The following is a 20,192-nucleotide window of genomic DNA, read 5'->3' as shown; positions in this document are numbered from 1 at the left end:
CGAATGTGAAAAAACACTCCCGCGGTACAAGCGCCTAACTGCTTTGTGAATGAGCCTCTGTCTGTTCGCGATGTCCCTCGTTTTAAAGTAAGGAAATGCCCAGCAGGAAGCCGCCGCCCACCAGCACTCTCAACGAGACTAGTACTAGACTACTTCACTAATTTGAACCATGGTTTTGTCGCATTATTGACATATTGACGGCAACTGCGTAAAATAGGCAACCAGATATTCGAATAGTTCGAATTCGTGATTTTTTTCCAAACGAACATTCGAATGTCATTTTTGAGCAATTTTGACAGCCCTACCAAGGAACCTGACTTGCTTCTGCAGAAGGTGGCACTTTTTAGGAGCCAGTTTTAGGTTGTTCTCCCACAACCTCTGAAACACTGCTTCGAGTCTGGACAGAGCCTCTTCCTCCGTTGGGGCAAAGACAAGAAGGTCATCGAGATAACACAGAAGCTTTGTGAAGTTCATGTCCCCAAAGATCCCAGTCATCACCCTCATGAAGGAAGCAGGGCTATTACACAGACCTTGTGGCATGCGGTTGTTTTCATGCAGCCCGAGAGGAGTCGTGAAAGCTGTGTACTTCTTGTCTTCTTCATGCATTGGAATGTTGAAGAAGCCAGAGGTGAGGTCCATCGTGCTAAAGAAGCAGTTGCCACCAAGGGCAGCGAGACAGTCTGACTGGTGAGGCAGGGGATGTGCGTCCTTTATGGTTCTGACATTCAACCATCTGAAGTCATTGCAAATCCGCAACCCACCATCCTTTTTCCACACCATCACCAAAGGAGATGCATATTCGCTTGTGGACTTTCTGATGATTCCCTTTTCCTCCATATCAGTGAGAGCCTGCCTCAACTTCTGATAGTGGGCTGGAGGGACTCTCCTGTATGGTAGGCGAAACGGGCGATCGTCCGTGAGACGGATGCGGTGTGTGTAACCCTTGACCTCACCGCATTCAAGAGAGTGCTTGGAAAAGATGTCCTGATAGTCAGTTATCAGTTGCTTGAGCTGGGACCTACAAGCTTTGCTAACCTGACATGAGGCTACATCTACGTCGCTCAGACCCAATTCTGACAGACATTTGCCGGCCTGGGATGAAAGACTAGCACTGGAAGAAGCATCATGCTGTCGTTTCTCGGTGTCGGGTTGCTTCTACTCCGAAGCTGCTTGTGAGCCCGTGAAAACATCAAGATCCTCGACTGCTAAGCACGGGAACACATCAGCCAACTTGCAATTCCTCTTCAGCGTGATAGCCTTGTCAGATGGGTTCACAACTGTCATTGGCACCCATCTATCACCCCAGAGAGGTGTGACAAGACGACCCACTAGAACACCTCGTGGCATGGCTTTTGGGTTGGTCTGCTCCACAACAACAGTGCTGCCAGGTGACATAGGCGACTTGGCAGGGAGTCTGCCCCAAACCAAGTGCTCATGCCTGGGTAGGAGGGTCACCGCCTGGGTGAGCTTGACAGTTCCTATCTTTTCTGGGACTGCGCTCCCCTTCCAGCGCTCGACATTTGTGAACATGGACAAGAAGTGATCGATCTCGGGGTCAGATTGATGGTCTTGAAAAGATGCAAGATCCCAGTACTGGCCACCACCCTTCAGGACATGAGTGACATATTTGATGATATTCGAGCCCAATATGAGGTCATCTTGTTGGCCAGACACAACCAAAGTGGATACAATACATGGAACGCCATACAGCTGCATCTCCAAATCATAAAAGCCGCTTTTTTTTGCTGGGTTCGCAAACCACCACAGCCAATCAAGACAATGTTCTCTTCGGGGTACTGCTTCTCTGGCAAAACATCAGTGCATCTGAGCTTCTCTACTGCTTCCTCACTGATGCTACATACCATAGAGCCAGAGTCCCACATGCCTCTAAGCTGCACACTGTGGTTGACGAGGACTGGAGCATAGAACAGCTCTCCGATAGCTTTGATTCTCTGGGTAGCTTGAATGGCTATTCTTGTACCTTTAGGTGCTTTGGCACAGCTCTCCTCATATAACTGAGCTAGGTCACAGGTTTCAGAAGGGATTCCATTTACGTAACCCACACCGGCCCCTTCCAGGTGTGGGTTTAGTAGTTTAACTGCTGAGGCTGGCCACCAGCGCTATCATCAGGCTGAGAGCGGCGCTGGTCAGGCTGCTGGTTAGGCCGCTGGTTGTGGTCACCAGCACGGCCATTGTGCTGAAAGCGGTGCTGGTTTGTTCGTTGAGGACAGTCCCTCTTCCAGTGACCGGGACACAAGCACTGTAAACATAGGTTGTCCTGCTTGCAGTGGGACAATGTGGAATGATTAGGAGCCCCACAAACCCTGCACACTCTCTGGAAAGAGCGTGGCATGGCAGCTTGGGTGCCAGGGTTGGCAGGCACTTGGGTATGCATTGTGACTAGCCGGTCCAACAGGTTTACCAAACCCTTCATGCAGTCGTTGTCGACACCAGCAGTGGTCGAAGGGGCTGAAGGCTGTCTTGGTGGAGCAGCAGTGTTCAAGAGAGGTGCCTCTTCAAGCATAGGTACATGGCACGAATGAGCTCTGTGCTCCACAACACTTGGCCTTAGTGGCCTTGCAGCTGCAGATCTTGATTTCTTATCCTGCATGTGCTCATCGAGCCTATCTTGAATTTCACAGGCCGACCATTTGTCAGCAGACTTGAACTTGAAAACACTGTGGAGAGACTGGTCCGGGCAGTGTTTGATAAACATCATGCTGACCTCATGGCCCAGGTCATCAATGCTACGACCCTGCCTTTCCAAGCACTCGTCAGCTACATCCACTGTTTTATTTAGCCTAACCCAATACTCCATAGCATCTTCACCTGGTGTGGGCAGTGTGTTATAGAAAGCTGACAGGGGCATGCTTGAGTATGACAGTTCACTGAAACGTTGTTTCAGAGTATCAAAAATCACATGTGGATTTGTAGCGCGATTGATAGATGTGTTACGCAGCTTTACTCTGACCACAACTCCTGCTTTGCCCATAAGCTTTGCCAGAATCTCTTGTGATTGCTCGTGAACTGGGATGGCACGTCTCATTAAATACAGGGTCATGAGATCTTCCCACTCGTGAACTGTAAATGTATCTGAGCCATCGCCCCTGAATAAGGGGGGCTCCTTTGCGGCCGATTGCAGCACAACACTGACATTAGGCAGTGTTGTCTCTGTTGGCAGAGGAGCACTCGTGCTGTTTGTGCCCCTACCAGCCTGTAGGTGAGCTGTGATGGACTCACCCAGCTTTTCAGCTAACTGTGTAATGAGCGCACCCAAGTCTGGGTTCTGATTGAAATGGCTTGGCATGGCACAGTCTACATACCGAGTTGAGGTCAACTGGGGGGTGCCCAACGCCGTGACTCCAGGCCCTGGTGTTCTGGTTTCTGAGGGCTGATTCAAAAATCCCCTCCCCACACCAAACTGGCACTCAAAAGGAAAGCGCTCAGCATCATCACCCCCACTGCCCAGTAAGTATGTTCTGCCCTCTGCCATATTAAATGCCACTTTATCAACACAATGGAAAAATTAATAAGAATAATAATAATTCCAACGAAATCACAATGGATAAATCAAGAGCACGAAACGACAGTATTAGAAAAGCATATCAACTGGCAAACATATACACAACATTAAATCAGTACTTCACTTTACAATTGCCAAACGTGCTGAAACTGCCTTTTTTTCTTGTCTTTTTTTAGCACTCAATCAGTTCACGGAGATGAAACAAAAAATACACAATGTGCAAACACCTACTTCATTCAGCATTGACACACGTGGATAGGCCTATAAAAAAAAAAAAAAAAGAAATCGTCGATTCAAAATAATATAAATCACTGAGCACTCTCCATGGAAATACCTCAGTACCACAAAAGGCCAGTGGCAGCAGCTTCCTCGGTGAACGAGGTGATGTCGTCCTTTAACCAATCCTTGAAAGGTCACGGCACCAATGTGACGGGTGTCGATCTACGTTGTGTTCTGGCGAATGCGTTGGAAGGGTGGAAGGACGGCTGGACAACAATGGAGGATTTCTCATTTATTGGTATCTGGATCTGGATGAGCCAAAGAAAATCATGTCATCGCATGTAAACCGTCATGTAAACCGTCATAGCCAGGACCACATTCCCGCCTCCACTCAGATAGCCAACGGCATTCTCACAATATATAATAACTAGAGCTGTCAGTTAAACGCGTTATTAACGGCGTTAACGCAAACCAAATTTAACGGCGTTAAAAATTTTATCGCGCGATTAACGTAATTATTTTATTAAAAAAAATAAAAAAAAATTTTTTGGCTCAAAACAAAGAAGCAGTAGCCTGACTGCTATGTTCAAATGACATTTGTTCAAAGCAGTCGTTTATTTGCACTATAGGCTCTTTTTTTGTATCGTCCTGTTTTGATCAGTATATGCCAATGTTGTTATCAATAGAAAATCATTTGCACAAGGCAAGCCGATGCACTTCATCATGTTGATAAGAGAATTAAAATGAGAAGAATTATGGGACAAAAAAATCAAGGGATATTTAGCATAGAAAAAGAATTTGCGATTAATCGCGATTAATAATAGTTAACTATGACATTAATGCGATTAATCACGATTAAATATTTTAATCGCTTGACAGCTCTAATAATAACATAAAAATAAACAAAATAGCATAATGAATGCGATTTGACTGCACTCCAACAAACATAAACATAACCAGCATAGATAATATACACAAAACAGATAAAACATTCATACGGATGAGCCAAAGAAAATCCTGTCATCGCATGTAAACCGTCATGTAAACCGTCATAGCCAGGACCACATTCCCGCCTAGCAAACAAACAAACGGATACTCTGACCTACATATATACAATAAACTCTCAAAAAGTACATTTACAAAGCGTTAGCTGTTATAACAGTGCTGTACCATGTTCATATATAACATTTACATTATCTACAAAACGATTTATATGCTCAGAATGTGACGACAAATACATCAACATACCTCCACTCGGATAGCCAACGGCATTCTGAGCTTGGCGCTGCATATACGTCACTAAGACACGAACTTTTCTTAAAGCGACAGTACAGGTATTGAAAACACATTGACATAGGGGTTGGAACAGGTTACAAAAGGTACCTTGAACATAGCCTAAACATATATTTGCTTCTTATTAATCAGAATTTGGTGATATTTCATCAAAACTAAAATATGTTGTTTCACCCTGGTTACACCTAGACGGCTACGCCTACAATCATAGAACTAGAGTTATAATAACATAACTATCGTTCGTCGCCACAAGGACGCCTGCTGACCTACGTCGCCGTGAGAACGCCTGAACTAGGTATGTGGCCGCAAAGCGCTTCAGTGTGATTTTATGACTTAGTTTAGGATTTACTAGTGTTTTATACAACCAGCACATGTATATCACTTGGAACAGCAATGTATAATGGTGTAGGACAGACAAAGTGTTGTTTAAATGTAGGCTATTTTGATGGTGCCTGTTTTGATACTGTTATTCACTCTCAAAGTAGACCTATTATTGTTTTAGTTGAGATAATGAATTGCTAATTTGTTTGGGTAAAGCGCTTCAGTGTGATTTTATGACTTAGTTTAAGATTTACTAGTGTTTTCTACAACCAGCACATTTATATCACTTGGAACAGCAATGTATAATGGTGTAGGACAGATAAAGTGTTGTTTAAATGTAGGCTATTTTGATGGTGCATATTTTGATACTGTTATTCTCTCTCAAAGTAGACCTATTATTGTTTTAGTTGAGATAATGAATTGCTAATTTGTTTGGGTAAAGCGCTTCAGTGTGATTTTATGACTTAGTTTAGGATTTACTAGTGTTTTATACAACCAGCACATTTATATCACTTGGAACAGCAATGTATAATGGTGTAGGACAGATAAAGAGTTGTTTAAATGTAGGCTATTTTGATGGTGACCTATTTGATACTGTTATTCTCTCTCAAAGTAGACCTATCATTGTTTTAGTTGAGATAATGAATTACTAATTTGTTTGGGTAAAGCGCTTCAGTGTGATTTTATGACTTAGTTTAGGATTTACTAGTGTTTTATACAACCAGCACATTTATATCACTTGGAACAGAAATGTATAATGGTGTAGGACAGATAAAGTGTTGTTTAAATGTAGGCTATTTTGATGGTGACTGTTTTGATACTGTTATTCACTCTCAAAGTAGACCTATTGTTTTAGTTGAGATAATGAATTGCTATTTGTTTGGGTAATTTACTGTAATTAAAATGGGTAGGTCTACAGACTTAGAATTAAACACCACTGAAAGTGTTATCTTTTACTACAGTATATCTGTAAAGAGTCACATTTATATTTAAAATTTATATTAATGTAATTAGATAAATGAATTTGATTTGAAGGTTTATTTTGGTTATTGGTTATTGGGTTTATTTAATCAGAGTCATGCAGAAGAAATTGTGTAGATTATTTATTGATTGAGTAGTTTATTTTGATAACAATGCTAAGAATATCTGATGTGGTGTAAAATAAAAGAGATGACCATGGCAGCCAACATAACCAGCGTTAAATCTCCTCTCTTGCCTGTTTTCATATTTCCTTCCACACAGGAGACTATAGATCTACCAACACAACAATTTATTATCCGTACAATACCAAGAATCAACAGATTTTCACGAGTATGATTACAATCATGAATACAATTTGAATTAAGCTCACATTCACAAACAAATATATTCTAAATGAATACTCTGAGCAAGCATGACAATACTGCAAGCCATTACTTCATGTCTTGTACTACACTAATGCTACTAAATACCTTTTGCAAATACTTTGCAGGAGGGAGAAACCCAGCACATTGACCTGACTGCAATCGTGTGTTTGAGGCACTTTTCATCCAACTCTACGAGCAGTACGGTGGATCAAGGCGCGTGTATGGAGTCAGGCACCAGTGTTTGAGCCATACCCCCACATCCGGCAAGTCATTATTATTAATATCATGGTGATGGAGAAAAGCACCACCCGGGTCCAAGTGATAAATACTGCAACAATCACAAGATGTTGAGTTTATAAACACTTTACCCAGCCAATAATAATCTAGTATCTGTGCCATTGCCTGTGTAGCCATGTTGTCATCTGATATTATGCTTTGTTATACAAAAAAGGTAATACTTTTAGGCACTGCACAGGGGAACAAGCACGGGAGAACTGTCGCGAGCCCAGAGAGGCTCCATCTTCTGTTCTGAGGCCTGCTCCTGAGCTTCCTCTCCAGTCAACCAAACCAGCTCTTCAACCACTTGCCCACACCTCCACTTCTCCTGCCTGCCTCCCAGATTCTGGTTCCTGTGGTTCCGGTTCTAAACCTGCAGAAGCGTCTTTGATGTCCCTTACACCACCCTCACACCGGTCAGAGGAGGAGCGGGCAGTTGGCTACTGGAGGGACTGGCTCATCGATGTGGAAGGTATGCATACTTTGGTAACTTGAAATGAAAAATGGGAATTGATGAAATAGGGCTTGGCAACCAACTGTGCCTGAGGACGTTTAAGTTTCATCAAACGTTGCGCCCACTGCAACGAACACCGGAGCCAATATGGTACGCGCTCTATCCACTACGCCCGATAGATTGCCTTCTTAACTGAGTTGTTCATAGGGAGCCTAGCGGTGTACAGACTTCTGTCTTTCTTTTATCCCGACAGACATTTTGGTCCATAAAAAAAAAAGTAGGTCACAGAAATCCCATTTTTGGGATTCTTTATCATTTATGGTTTGTTCAAAAATATGTGACCTATTCATGTAAGATCCCAATATCGCAGAAAGGATTTTGCAGGCCCCAACAAAGCACCCCTGCGGTAAACTATTTGAAAAATTGTGCATTCATTTGATTGAAAGTGTTGATATATTAATCTGTAATGATTATTTTCGGCTAGGTGAAGTGTACAAAAACATTTGCCTTGAATCATTATATTGACTGAAGTCCTATCTTTTACATTGCAGGTGGAGATGCTGTATTGGTGGTGGAGGACACGGAGAACCAAGTGACGCTGAACCAGCTCCTCATGTTCGTCACTGGGGCAGACAGAGTTCCTCCCCTGGGATTCCCAGGAGAGCCAACTTTAAACTTTTTGCACACTGGCACTGTCTTCCCGGAAGCAAACACGTGTGCACTGATTCTAAAGTTGCCGCTTCACACCACATTTGAATCATTCAGTGATTCAATGATATAAGGAATCATCCAGTCCCCCTGTTTTGGGTGTGCTTAATTTTTTGCTGGTATTTAAACTTTTTTTTTTGCATGTTCTTGCTAATGTTTAGCATCTTCTTTGAATAAACAATGTTCCAGTTCCACGTTTTTATGCTTTGCCAGACCCTTATTGGATGACTACAATCAAAGCTTTTGTTTGGCCGTCTGCCAAAATAATACATGTTGGCTTACAACTAGTGACTCTACAATGAAGTCTTCTATCCGCCCAATAATGTTTTTCTTCTTTCTTGCCTTCTCAAATTCAACATTTGTATGGTTAATTATCTGCTGTCAAAGCACAGATTCTGTTGAATGATGGATGCTTAAAATTTACTTTGAAACACAGATAAATGCGGTTGTTAATTCACAAATGTTTTCTGTTTCATCAAAGAAGTTCCATTGTGATCATTTACATTGTTACATTGATTTATATATTAACTACAACTTTTGAAAAAGAAAGTGAATAATATAGCCTAGATAGAAAACAGAAAATGTCATAGGCCTGGGGGGTATTACACGAACGGACGTTTAACAAACAGAGTTAATGCTGAACTCTAGGTTGAGTGAGCCTGTGCCAACTAAACCAGAGCTGTCGGGTCCACGGCACCGGTTATGCATTAGATCAACACAGGGTTGGTTAACACAGGGTTGTGCGCGTCCACGCCAAACCTATAAAGACGTGATTTATGGATCATAGAAACCCTGATCGAAATGGCGAAACTGGCCTCTTGAAAGTGAAAATGTCATGTTGTCCTGGGAACCGGATTTTCAGTTCTAAACAACCGAACGAGAGATGGCGTTTTCCATTGCTTCCATGTGTCGTTTCTTTCAAAATGAAAATAAATCAATTTCAAGAGGTGAAAATCACTTCCAATCGAAACATGTCGAGGCGTTAATGTATTCACTGCACGCTACTGTGGCGAAGGCTATTTAAATATATTAAAGATTTGCGTGAGAATCGATATCTCTCCAGCAAAAAGTCATCCGGATATAGCCGTGGTCTTATTAATCGCTCCCGGTGGATTGCACGATTAATTTGCGCTCCGATATCAACAGGGCTCTCATCAAAAGGGCATGCCATTGTGAACACATGGAATCTGCGGTGAACGCAGCTTTAAATACCCAAAACCGGGTTATGTTCCAAACTTAACCTGCGCAAAACCTGGTCCGACCAGGTTTGATTCAGAGCATATGTTGCTATAGTAACTAACATACAGTGTTCATTTTGGAACGGAAAACCTAGGGTTATCGCAAACCCTGGGTTAATTTGCCCGGTTACGTGATAAAACCGGCTTTTCTGCCCTATGAAGTGACATCATGCCCATACAATCATCAAAACATTTTTGAGATCTGTTTTAAAACAGTTTTGGTCTTTTTGACACATAGAAACTAACGTTCTTTTATAAAATGTCATCAACTTATTCATCAACAAGTCATTGGATATATTAATACCAGAAAAAAATGAAGAAAAAAATTGTTGTTATCCTTCTCCAGGGATTCCTGGCACTATCCACTCGCCATAGGCACTACCCACTCGCCATAAGCCAGGGCTCTCAACCTCAACCGGCCGTCTCAAACTCATCGTGTTCGATACGCGTGTGTTTTTGTCGTTGGCCAGCACAATGTACGTTTAAAATCTATTTAAATTAATCGAATCATTAGTTTTTACCAGAAATAACGTTAAATAAATTCCACCTCGACGCAAGTCTTTAAACGACATTATAAGACAATTATTGTTAGCGCAAGGTGCTAGGTTAGCAAGGTTCACTGATCTTTATATTCGATATATGTTAATACTTCTCCAGGGCCCAAGAGGACAGCTCATCGATCTTCACCGCCGTCACATACAAAGAACTGGACTACTACTTTGAGGTGGGTTCATGAGGATGAAACTGTTAAAATAGCAACGTTTAACATTGTGACATTATCATTGAATAATAATCCTAACTAGATTATGCATTTCCTGCTGAAATTGCGGTGAGTGCTGTAGTAGCCTACAACGTGAGGTTGAAAATATTTTTTAAAATAGGCCTAGATTAAGACATAAAGAAACGTTAAATGGCTTAATCAACTGAGGTGCGTTCAGAATCGCAAACATAGGCGAACGTTCGCGAACGATTTTAAACATTTTCCGTTAAACGAACATAAGCAAGCAAACGTTTACGAACATAGGCAAACTGTCTGAAGAGGTAGTTCTCCACAAACACTTCGGCTACGGGACATTCGTTGCCATGGCATTAAACTAAACTATATTGAAATCATTTGCTCCTTTCCTACACAGAAAGCAATAGATAAAACGTTTCATATAGCCTATCTACACCCTTACTTCAACTGTTGTCTTTTGTATCCTAAAATGCGATTTGAACGTTATATCGCAGTAAGTGGGTACAACTTCGGTGACGTAGCCCTCTATTCTTGAATTTTCCGTACTGGTTGTCTGCAGTAGGCTTTCAACGAGGTCGACCACTTGCAAACCCTCTTCTGTAAACTCTTCCATTAACATGGAGGCTGCCGCTAATACCATGGCCTTCGTATCCATTTTTTTCGTTTACAGTTTGTTTAGAACGGTGTTCAAAAATCGTTCAAAATTAATTGTTTAATGTCAACGCGTTCGTTGCGAACGTTCGCCTATGTTCGCTGAACTTGAACGCACCTCTGAAGGGATTTGAACAGATGTTCAAAAGTCTAAATGGAGTAAACAATGTAAACACGCAATTAAAACAATTAAAGCAACCACTGAATGAGAAGCGCAGAGCCTTTCTAAAAATGATTTTTTTTTTAATGAATTTAACTGAAGAATCTGAAACGTCAAATGTATTGCCCTGCAATGTGTGTGTGTGTGTGTGTGTGTGTGTGTGTGTGTGTGTGTGTGTGTGTGTGTGTGTGTGTGTGTGTGTGTGTGTGTGTGTGTGTGTGTGTGTGTGTGTGTGTGTGACACTGACACACACACACACACACACACACACACACACACACACACACACACACACACACACACACACACACACACACACACACACACATACACACACACCACATGCCTGAACGTCCTCACGTTCTGACGTCAACGTAAATCAATGAGTGCAACTGAAAACTATGCCGGTTTGAAACTAAAACTGTGATTCTGAAAAAAGTATAAATGCTATCGAAGTTTCGTTCGGATAGTATTGAAGATACAAATGTATAGATTTCTTTAATGGTTTGAATGATGGTCAAAGGTTGGAATTTGACCGAGTTACGATGTCCTAAGTAATTTAAGTGTCGGAATGGGCAGATGGCTTCAATGGGACCAACTGTAGAATATGACAGTTTGAAACTAAAACTGTGATTCTGAAGAGAGTTTAAATGATATCGAACGTCCATTTAGATATTATTGAAGATACAAGTGTGTAGATTTGTTAACGAAGATAAGCGGTTGAGTTACTGTGGTAGAAATGAACCTTACATTCTATGTTAAACTATGATTATTATTAGGCCTACATATCATATATATACTTTAATGGTGGAAAAGAGCTGATCACCTTTAGCCTATGTGTTATGTGCCATGTGGCACCAGTGAGTGAGTCCAGTCCATTCCCATCTGATGTGTCACACCAGTGAGTGGGTCCAGTCTATCTATTCCCATTTGATGTACTCTCTGAAGACAATGCTTACATTCACACGTGTGCATCATCTCTGTTTGTATAAGGATAATATATGTTCTTAGGTCACAGTAGCCGCGTTTACATGGACACATCTGTTCCGCATAGATTTCTATGCGGAACAGAAAATGATCATGTATACGCCTCATTCGGAATACAATTATCTGTTCGGCATAGATTCTATGCCGAATAGAAGAGGTGGTGTAGTCCGTTTTAATCGCCATGTATACACTTATTCCGAATAGATTGGGGTTTAATTTAGAGCAGCCGCAGTAGTTCGCAATTGGTCCACTGATTTCCGTCGGTACTTTTAAGCACACCGAACTTGACCGCTGTCAAGGAAAGTGGATTTATTGCCTGATTCACGTCTTTGTTAGCACTCCGTAAAAGTAGTCCGGTAAGCGTGTCCGGTTGCTAAGCGACGGGACATGGGTGTTTATTAATGATGTGTTCGCGTATCGTAGTGTCCCCGCGCGTCCGGGATAATTGTAAATGAGTAGGCTACTATTAGTACTTTTGCAGGCTGAACGTTAAAATACTTCTTAAAGGCCCACTATGCAACTTTTTTAGCCAAAATTACATTAAGTATGCAGGTTGAGAGTTATGCTGATGGTTCTGCATCCATTTCTGGGTCGATTGGTGGGTGTGTCATTTTCCCATGTGGCCTTTACAGTGAAAAAGCGCATATGCAACTTGATGTGTTCGGACCGAGCGCTTCCGGATGTGACGCGGCGGAAGTATCCTCGAAAATGTAGTCAAATTGTAGTTTTGAAAATGCTTTACGGCACAGACACACACCCAAACATGGCACCGGCTTGATATAAACAGCCAGTTGCGAGGCAATTTGGCTTGATTTACCTTAATATAACAGGCTAGGAGTCATTGCGATGGTTCCATTATACATTTTTGTTCGATTGTTCGTTGTTTCAACTCCCCCTTGCGCATCTTGGTGGAGAAAATGAATAGGTTTCTGCCGGCGACCCGCCGCCCACTCTCGCGGGAGTCTCGGGTCTCGCGAAGTAACGAATTGCTTTGCGGCACAGACCCCCAAACACGGAACCGGCTCGATATAAACACAAGTAACTAAGGGATTGTTACATTCATCATAGATCAGCCGACTAAAAAGAGACAGAGAAACCCAATGTCGGAGGAACAGAAGAAGAGAAAGGGGAGACTGACCGACAGAGAGGCCAGACACGAGTAAACGTTGGGCAAGCTTTTCAGGAATAGCGTGAACTGAAAGAAAAAGAAGACTTCAAATCAGACTCCGACTTGGCCGTGTTGCTTTTGAAATTTAAAGTACCCTTGGGTGAACTTTGTCCTCGTGGTATTCTTGATGTTGATAGTCTCTGTACAAATGTGTTTGCTCAACCATTTTCTTGTGAGCCCTGTATGTTTCTAGCTTGCTTGGTTGCAGCCATATAAACACCTTTGTTTCCATTGGTGTTTTGCTGTTCGTCTGTCTCGTCCCCCAGATACAGACTGAATCCCCGAATCCAGGTTCTTGTTTATTTAGATTATTATGTTGGCCAACACTCTCACACTGATTGTTCTGTTCAACCTAAGATAAAACAATTATAATCTAGGATATAAATTCTCCCCGTCAACTATAAAAAGGATGGCTTTATGTTTATTGCAATACAAATACACCATTTTAAAAATGTATAACCTTGCCTACACTTTATGAACATTTACTTCGGACATGGCTCCACGCATTCGCCGGCTTCTTTGAAAACAAATGCACATGGCTCGCGTAGAAGTGCATGGGGAAGGGTCGTCAACGAGTTGTTACGACAGTGTTGTAAAATATCTACTACGAAGCTGTAGGGGGCGCTGTGTAGAGAAATGTGCGTGCCAAAACCAAGAAAACAGCAAAGAAATTCCCGAAGTTGCATAGTGGGCCTTTTACTTAGAGAGACCACTCTCTCCCACCAGTCTTGGCTGCGGACTCGCTTCCAAATTCCTCTTGTTTGCGACAGAGCTGGGGGTAGATATAAAGATCTGACGAGAAATGTACGTAGCTGCGCTGTCCTCCTCCTTCTTAATTGAAGGAACAGGCAGAGAAAAGCACCTCTTCTCTGCCCACTCTTCTCTGCCTCTTTCATTAAAATCAAATTTAAATTCCCCGATAGTGATAAGACATCCATTTTGTCGCCGCCGGTCCAGAGATGTGTCAGGTGTGCGCGAGAGACATAACGGACACTTTTGTTACTGCCATGTATACAGTACATTCGGATCACATTTTAGGAACAGATCTATGCCGCATAGAAATCTATGCGGATCAGATGTGCCATGTAAACGCGGCTAGTGGGATCCAGAAGACATGAGAATATACTGACATCCACACAGTGTGACCCAGAAAAACATTCTATGCACATCAATATTTGATGAAAGTCCAACTTTGTATTGTGTAAAGGATTGGGGATATAAGGAGCTGTACGGGATTCATTCTGTAGTGTGTATTCGCGAATACCATTCGGCTTTGTTGTCTCTCGTTTGCGGGTGGCAATGAACTCTCCATCTATACTTGACCTGGTCTCTCCGATTCCTCTTTGCTTTTAGCTAGTTGAAGTGAATTAGATAAGTTGTTATTATTAATGCCACCACATTACGTCTTAAACAGTTGAAGTACCAGAGGAAATGGGAGACGGCTCCGCCATCCTCCCATTGACTCCCATGTTAAATTGTTTTGGAAAAAGCTGAATATTATAGCAGCCATCATGTCGCTAAAGAGCTGAACGTTTTAATAGTTGAATGTTTTCTGTAGCTGAAAGTATGGCGTAGGAGTTGGAGACCAAAAAACGGGCGGAAGAAGAATAAGAAAAACTAGAAATGCATTTCCTGCAGAAAACGCATTTGAATGCTGACGGCTGAATGAAAAGCGCAAAGCATTAGTGAAAATGAAGAAATGTAAAATGAATTGAACCGAAGAATCTGAAAGTAGTAGCTGAAATAATAGTAGTAGTAGCTGCAGTAGTAGTAGTAGTAGTTGCTGAAGTAGTAGAAGTAGTAGTAGCTGAAGTATTAGTAGTAGTAGTAGTAGTAGTTGCTGAAGTAGTAGTAGTAGTTGCTGAAGTAGTAGTAGTTGCTGAAGTAGTAGTAGTAGCTGAAGTAGTAGAAGCTGGAGTAGTAGTTGTAGCTAAAGTAGTAGAAGATGGAGTAGTAGTAGTAGCTGAGGTAGTAGCTTAAGTAGTAGGGCTGTCACTTTTTCCAAAAATGAAATTCGAACGAATTTCGAATGTCCATAATTAATTTGAATACATTCGAATACATTCTAATACATTCGACCCCCCCCCCCCCCCCCCTAGAACACGACAAAAGTCTTAATTTTTTATGTTCCTCTTTTTATTTCTTGTGGAAATCACGTCTACCTACTTAATTCATAACAGCACAGGATAAAACACATCTTTGATAACACATTTGTAAACACAACAAGAGGAAGCTCCGACACACAAGTGCGGCTGTCTTTTACACATTAACAATAACTGCTCGGAGCGCGATATGCGGAGCGCATGTCGTCCATGGCACACACAGCCTATATAAACGAACAATCTGTGAGGCCGACCTCCAACACGGCATGCTGCTCTTTTTATTCCTTACAGAAAGAAAATGAGACTTTCACATGCCTCTGAATTCATATAGGCTAACATAGGAGTTGAAAAAAACAAACTCAAATAGAACATTTTTAAATAAAGAAAGGAGTGCGCCGATTTTAGCTAGAACAAGGCAGCATGGCCCGACTTAATTTCTTAGATTATTGGACAGAAAAACAAGCCTGTCGACTTGGTCTGGATCGAGTGCAGCTCTCTTTTTATTTACAATATTTCCTGCTGAGGAGAACATGCGCTCGGAGCGCACAGACGTTCCTGGCACACACTGGTACTTACGCGCCAACTTTGAAAGCTGTGGGTACCTGTGACACCCTGTATCTCTCCACCAACTCAGCGGGTTTTTATCTGCGGAGAGAGTCTCCTTCAAGTAGTCTCGCAGCTCTCGTTACCGCTGCAGCTGCTTCTGTCAGCCGTGCTGTATAAGTCCCCAAACAGGCTGCCCATCGCGCCCAGCGCAGCAGCGGACTTTTCTCCCTGTAGTGTGCGATCCGTGTCGGTCTCTGAAGTAGTAGTTGCTGAAGTAGTAGGCAGTAGCTGAAGTAGTAGGTGATAGCTGAAGTAGTAGTAGTAGCTGAAGTAGTAGGTAGTAGCTGAAGTAGTAGGTAATAGCTGAAGTAGTAGGTAGTAGCTGAAGTAGTAGTAGTATCTGAAGTGGTAGGTAGTTGCTGAGGTAGTAGAAGTAGCTGAAGTAGTAGTGGTGGTAATTGCTGAAGTAGTAGTAGTAGCTGAAATAGTAGAAGCTGGAGCAGTAGTAGTAGCTAAAGTAGTAGAAGCTGGAGTAGTAGTAGCTGAAGTTATAGTAGTAGTAGCTTAAGTAGTAGTAGCTGAAGTAGTTGTAGTAGTAGCTGAAGTAGTAGGTAATAGCTATGGTTGGGCATGATTAATCGACGATCGACTCATTGATCGTTAAGAATTTCGTCGATTGCGTACATTTTTCATTGATTAAACTAATGCAGTGTGCAATTAAACATTTTACCACACAGGGGCAATATTTAAATTTGCGGCTCCTCCCCCGCAATAAACATCCAGCTTTGAACGGTGAACTCTTTACGCCACCAGCTATAAAAAGCTATAAAAACTACAAAATGACTATTAATGCAGGCTATGTGGAAAATGCGCCGACTTAGGCTCAGCCTGGCTTCTTCTCTTCCGCTACGTAGCTAAGATGGCTGCCGTTGAGTACGAAAAGTGTACATCGCCACTAGAGCTGTCCCAAACGATTACTTTTCAAACGACGAATCTAACGACTAATTTTACGATTAATCGGACGATTATTTTTTCAGTTACCGATTATTTCACATTATAAATATAGCATAGGTCCACATGATTGTTGTTGTTATGCTATTTGATAACACAGTATACTACTACTACTGCCACCTCAGAGGCTCAACTTCGAAAAGGATTTATGTAATTTAAATTGCCAACTTGTAGTGTGTGTTTACTACTTAGAACTGGTTGATAGATAATGGAATTTCGACAGTCAACAGCTAGACTAGAACTACATTTGATTTGATTTGATTATTTTAATGACCACACAGCCAGGCTGGTGGAATTTGTTGTCAGCTTGATACAGGTTCCAACTTACAAAACATATAACACGGATATACATACGGAAATACACACTACACAATACATAAGGGCCATGCTTAATCCTTAACGTTCCGAGTTCAGAAAGTTTATTGCAGTTGGGATGAAACAGTTTTTTAATCGGGTTGTTCTGGAGGCAATTGTCCTGTAACGCCTCCCAGAAGGCAGTAGCTGGAAGGCATAGTGTGCAGGGTGAGTGGGGTCGGAGATGATTTTCCGTGCTCTGCGTAGTGTCCGTTTGTGGTAGAGTGAATCAAGGGATGGAAGGGGTGTGCCAATAATTTTGGATGCTCTATTTATGATGCGTTGTAGTTTCTTCCGGGAGAGTGAGTCTAGACTGCCGAACCAGACTGTGATGGAGAAGGTGAGGATGCTTTCTACGATGGCTGTGTAGAAGTGGAGCAGAAGATGGGACCTTACCCTGAACTTCTTGAGCTGACGGAGATGGAAAAGTCTTTGCTGGGCTTTTTTGTAGATGTGGTCTGCGTTTATTTTCCATTTGAGGTTATTGCTGATGTGGGTTCCAAGGAGTTTGAATGTGTCAGTGATGGAGATGGATTCACCTTTAATGAGCACAGGAGTTTTGGGGGATGGTTGGCGTCTTGGGTCGATGATGAGTTCCGTTGTTTTTGATGAGTTGAGTATGAGATCATGGTCTGTACTAGGGATGCAAATTATGGAGTAATTCATTAATCGATAGTTGTTTCATCTTATCGATCGATGATCGATTAATTGATAAGCGGCAATTCTTCTGAGAAGCTGAATTTCCTTCTGAATGTGACACATTTAGGTGGTAATTCAACAAAGTCCTTTAGTTGTTGTACTTTAAAATACTTCCACATATTGTGCATTTGGCGTCTTTGTCGTCATTAACCAACTTAAAGTGGCTCCATACTGCACCCTGTTTTGCCCTCTTCATCTCAATTCCTAGTACGCATACTACGTACTCGCGAACTTGGAAGGTCGTACTTGGCAAGTCCGGACTTCAAGTCAACACTTCCGAGGACGGGAGTACGCACCTGCAATTGGAACAGCAGCGGACTCGATGACGATACAAGCTCAGCTCGTCTGTTAACTGTGCTACGGCCTCATGTAGGCATATAACTACTGAACAATATAAACAAATTATATATAACAAAACACCAGCTTCTTTAGGCTATATTAATATTTTGAATGATATAAATGAAAAGTTATGCGTATTCACACGGCAGCTGTACCCTACATATAAACAATCAGTGGCTTGAAAAAGATTGTATGAGATTGCCGTTTCTCAATTTTAATACATAGCCTAGCCTATTATTATATTATTGGAGAGTAGGCTATTAAAATAAGAATTACGAACGAACGAGGATAGAATAGAAACACACACACGATCAGATGGATCCGACCGGGAATTCCGTTGCGATGGGTTTCCTCCATCAGCGACTTATACAATATAAACAAATTATGTAAAACAAAACCCCTCTTTCATTTTAAAATAATAGTATGTAAATATGTTGAATAGGCCTCGATCTTTGTTGTACTTTTAAAATGTTCCTATATAGCCTATTTTATAGCTTACACACTGATATTTTAAAACAGAAATGCATCCTGGGATATTTAACGGTCCCAAGTCCACACAAGTTACCATCGATGCAGGCTCGATATTTCGGCCAAATTAAGAACGCATCAAGAACACTTCCGGGTTTTACGACAGTACTTCGCCTGATGCGTACTTTGAATTGGAACAGTACTTGGGCTACGACTAGAGATGTCCGATATTATCGGCCCACCGATATTATCGGCCCGATATTAGCATAAAAATGTAATATCGGTCAATATCGGTATCGGATTTTTTTTGCCTTAAAACCGATTTTTTTTATTTTATTTTTTTTATTTATAGCTCAAATAAATGTTTTCAAAATTGTGCAGTACAGTGCACATTGTAATTGACTCATATTTGTGCATTTATTCAATTAAGGTTATTGAGTTTTAGTTAAAGAAACATACTGCTATGTTGCACATAGTTGTTCAGGTACAATGTTTTATCATTTGTGAAGTCAAGTTTGCCCTATTTGTTGTGGGCATTGTCAAGATTATCTCAGGGAGAGTGTAATCCAAACTGTTGTCTGAGACCATTAAAAAAATAAAAATAAACATGGCACTTTTCCCTTAAATTAAGTTGAAGTATTTTTCTTATTTTGCACAGACAATGTTAACATTTGGAAAGCCTTGTTGCATTCAAGAATGCATCCAGTGGGGCATCACAATAACATTAAGCATGTTGTGTTAATTCCACAACAGGAGATATGTAATGTTACCTAAATTAGGTTTGAGGAAAAATAAATAACCCAAATATCGACATCGGTATCGGCTGATATCGGAATCGAAAATTTAGAGTTGGACAATATCGCATATCGGATATCGGCAAAAAAGCCAATATCGGACATCCCTAGCTACGACTGATGACGTTTCACAAGAACGCAAGCACACAAGTACAGAAAAGAACGCAAATTGAGAAACGGCCATTGCGTCAGTGTCCCGCTTTTCGTTTGTCTTGTCCTGCTTCGCTTGTGTTCCCGCTTGTGTTCCCGCGTGTGCGTCAAGTACGTCTGGCGTCAAATGCGCCCTCACGTGGACGGGTGGGGAATTACGGGTTAAAAACGCGATTAATTGCAAGTAATTTATTATAATCGAGTAATCTCTTATCGACAACTAATCGATAATCGATTAATTGTTTGCATCCCTAGTCTGTACACCAGGTCACTGCTTGGTTGATCTGTGCACGGTATTCTGTTTCTTGGTTGTTGGTGATGAGTCCTATGATGGTTGCAGTGTTTCCCACAGACCAAGGACCAATGTGTGGTGGGGGGGGGGGGGGGGGGGGGGGCAGCACGGCGACGCGGCCATCAGTGAGTGTGCATGTAACTCCGCGTTTACATGCGGACACATCTGATTCGCATAGATGTGGAAGAACAGCTCAATCGGAATAGAAAAGTATCATATATATACGCCTCAATCGGTTCGAAATAGAATTCTATGCGGAATAGAATAGGTGGTGTAGTCCGCTATAAATACTTATTCCGATTAGTTTGGGGTTTAACTTGGAGCAGCTGCAGTAGTTCGCAATTGGTCCACTCCGTC

General features: G+C 41.8%; 1 protein-coding gene across 1 annotated transcript in view; it reads left to right on the top strand.

The window, feature by feature from the left end:
- Positions 1–9,770: 9,770 nt before the first annotated feature.
- Positions 9,771–20,192, top strand: part of LOC115548964 (uncharacterized) — a 73,044-nt gene continuing 62,622 nt past the window's right edge. Inside the window, exons 1-2 of the mRNA XM_030363922.1 lie at positions 9,771–9,854; positions 10,036–10,102. Of these exons, the coding sequence (XP_030219782.1) occupies positions 9,853–9,854; positions 10,036–10,102 (69 nt within the window). The 5' untranslated portion in view covers positions 9,771–9,852. The remainder of the gene's footprint in view (positions 9,855–10,035; positions 10,103–20,192) is intronic.

The sequence above is a fragment of the Gadus morhua genome, chromosome 8, assembly GCF_902167405.1.
Source record: "Gadus morhua chromosome 8, gadMor3.0, whole genome shotgun sequence".
Taxonomy (NCBI): Eukaryota; Metazoa; Chordata; class Actinopteri; order Gadiformes; family Gadidae; genus Gadus; species Gadus morhua.
This window is presented reverse-complemented; position numbering and strand designations above follow the sequence as displayed.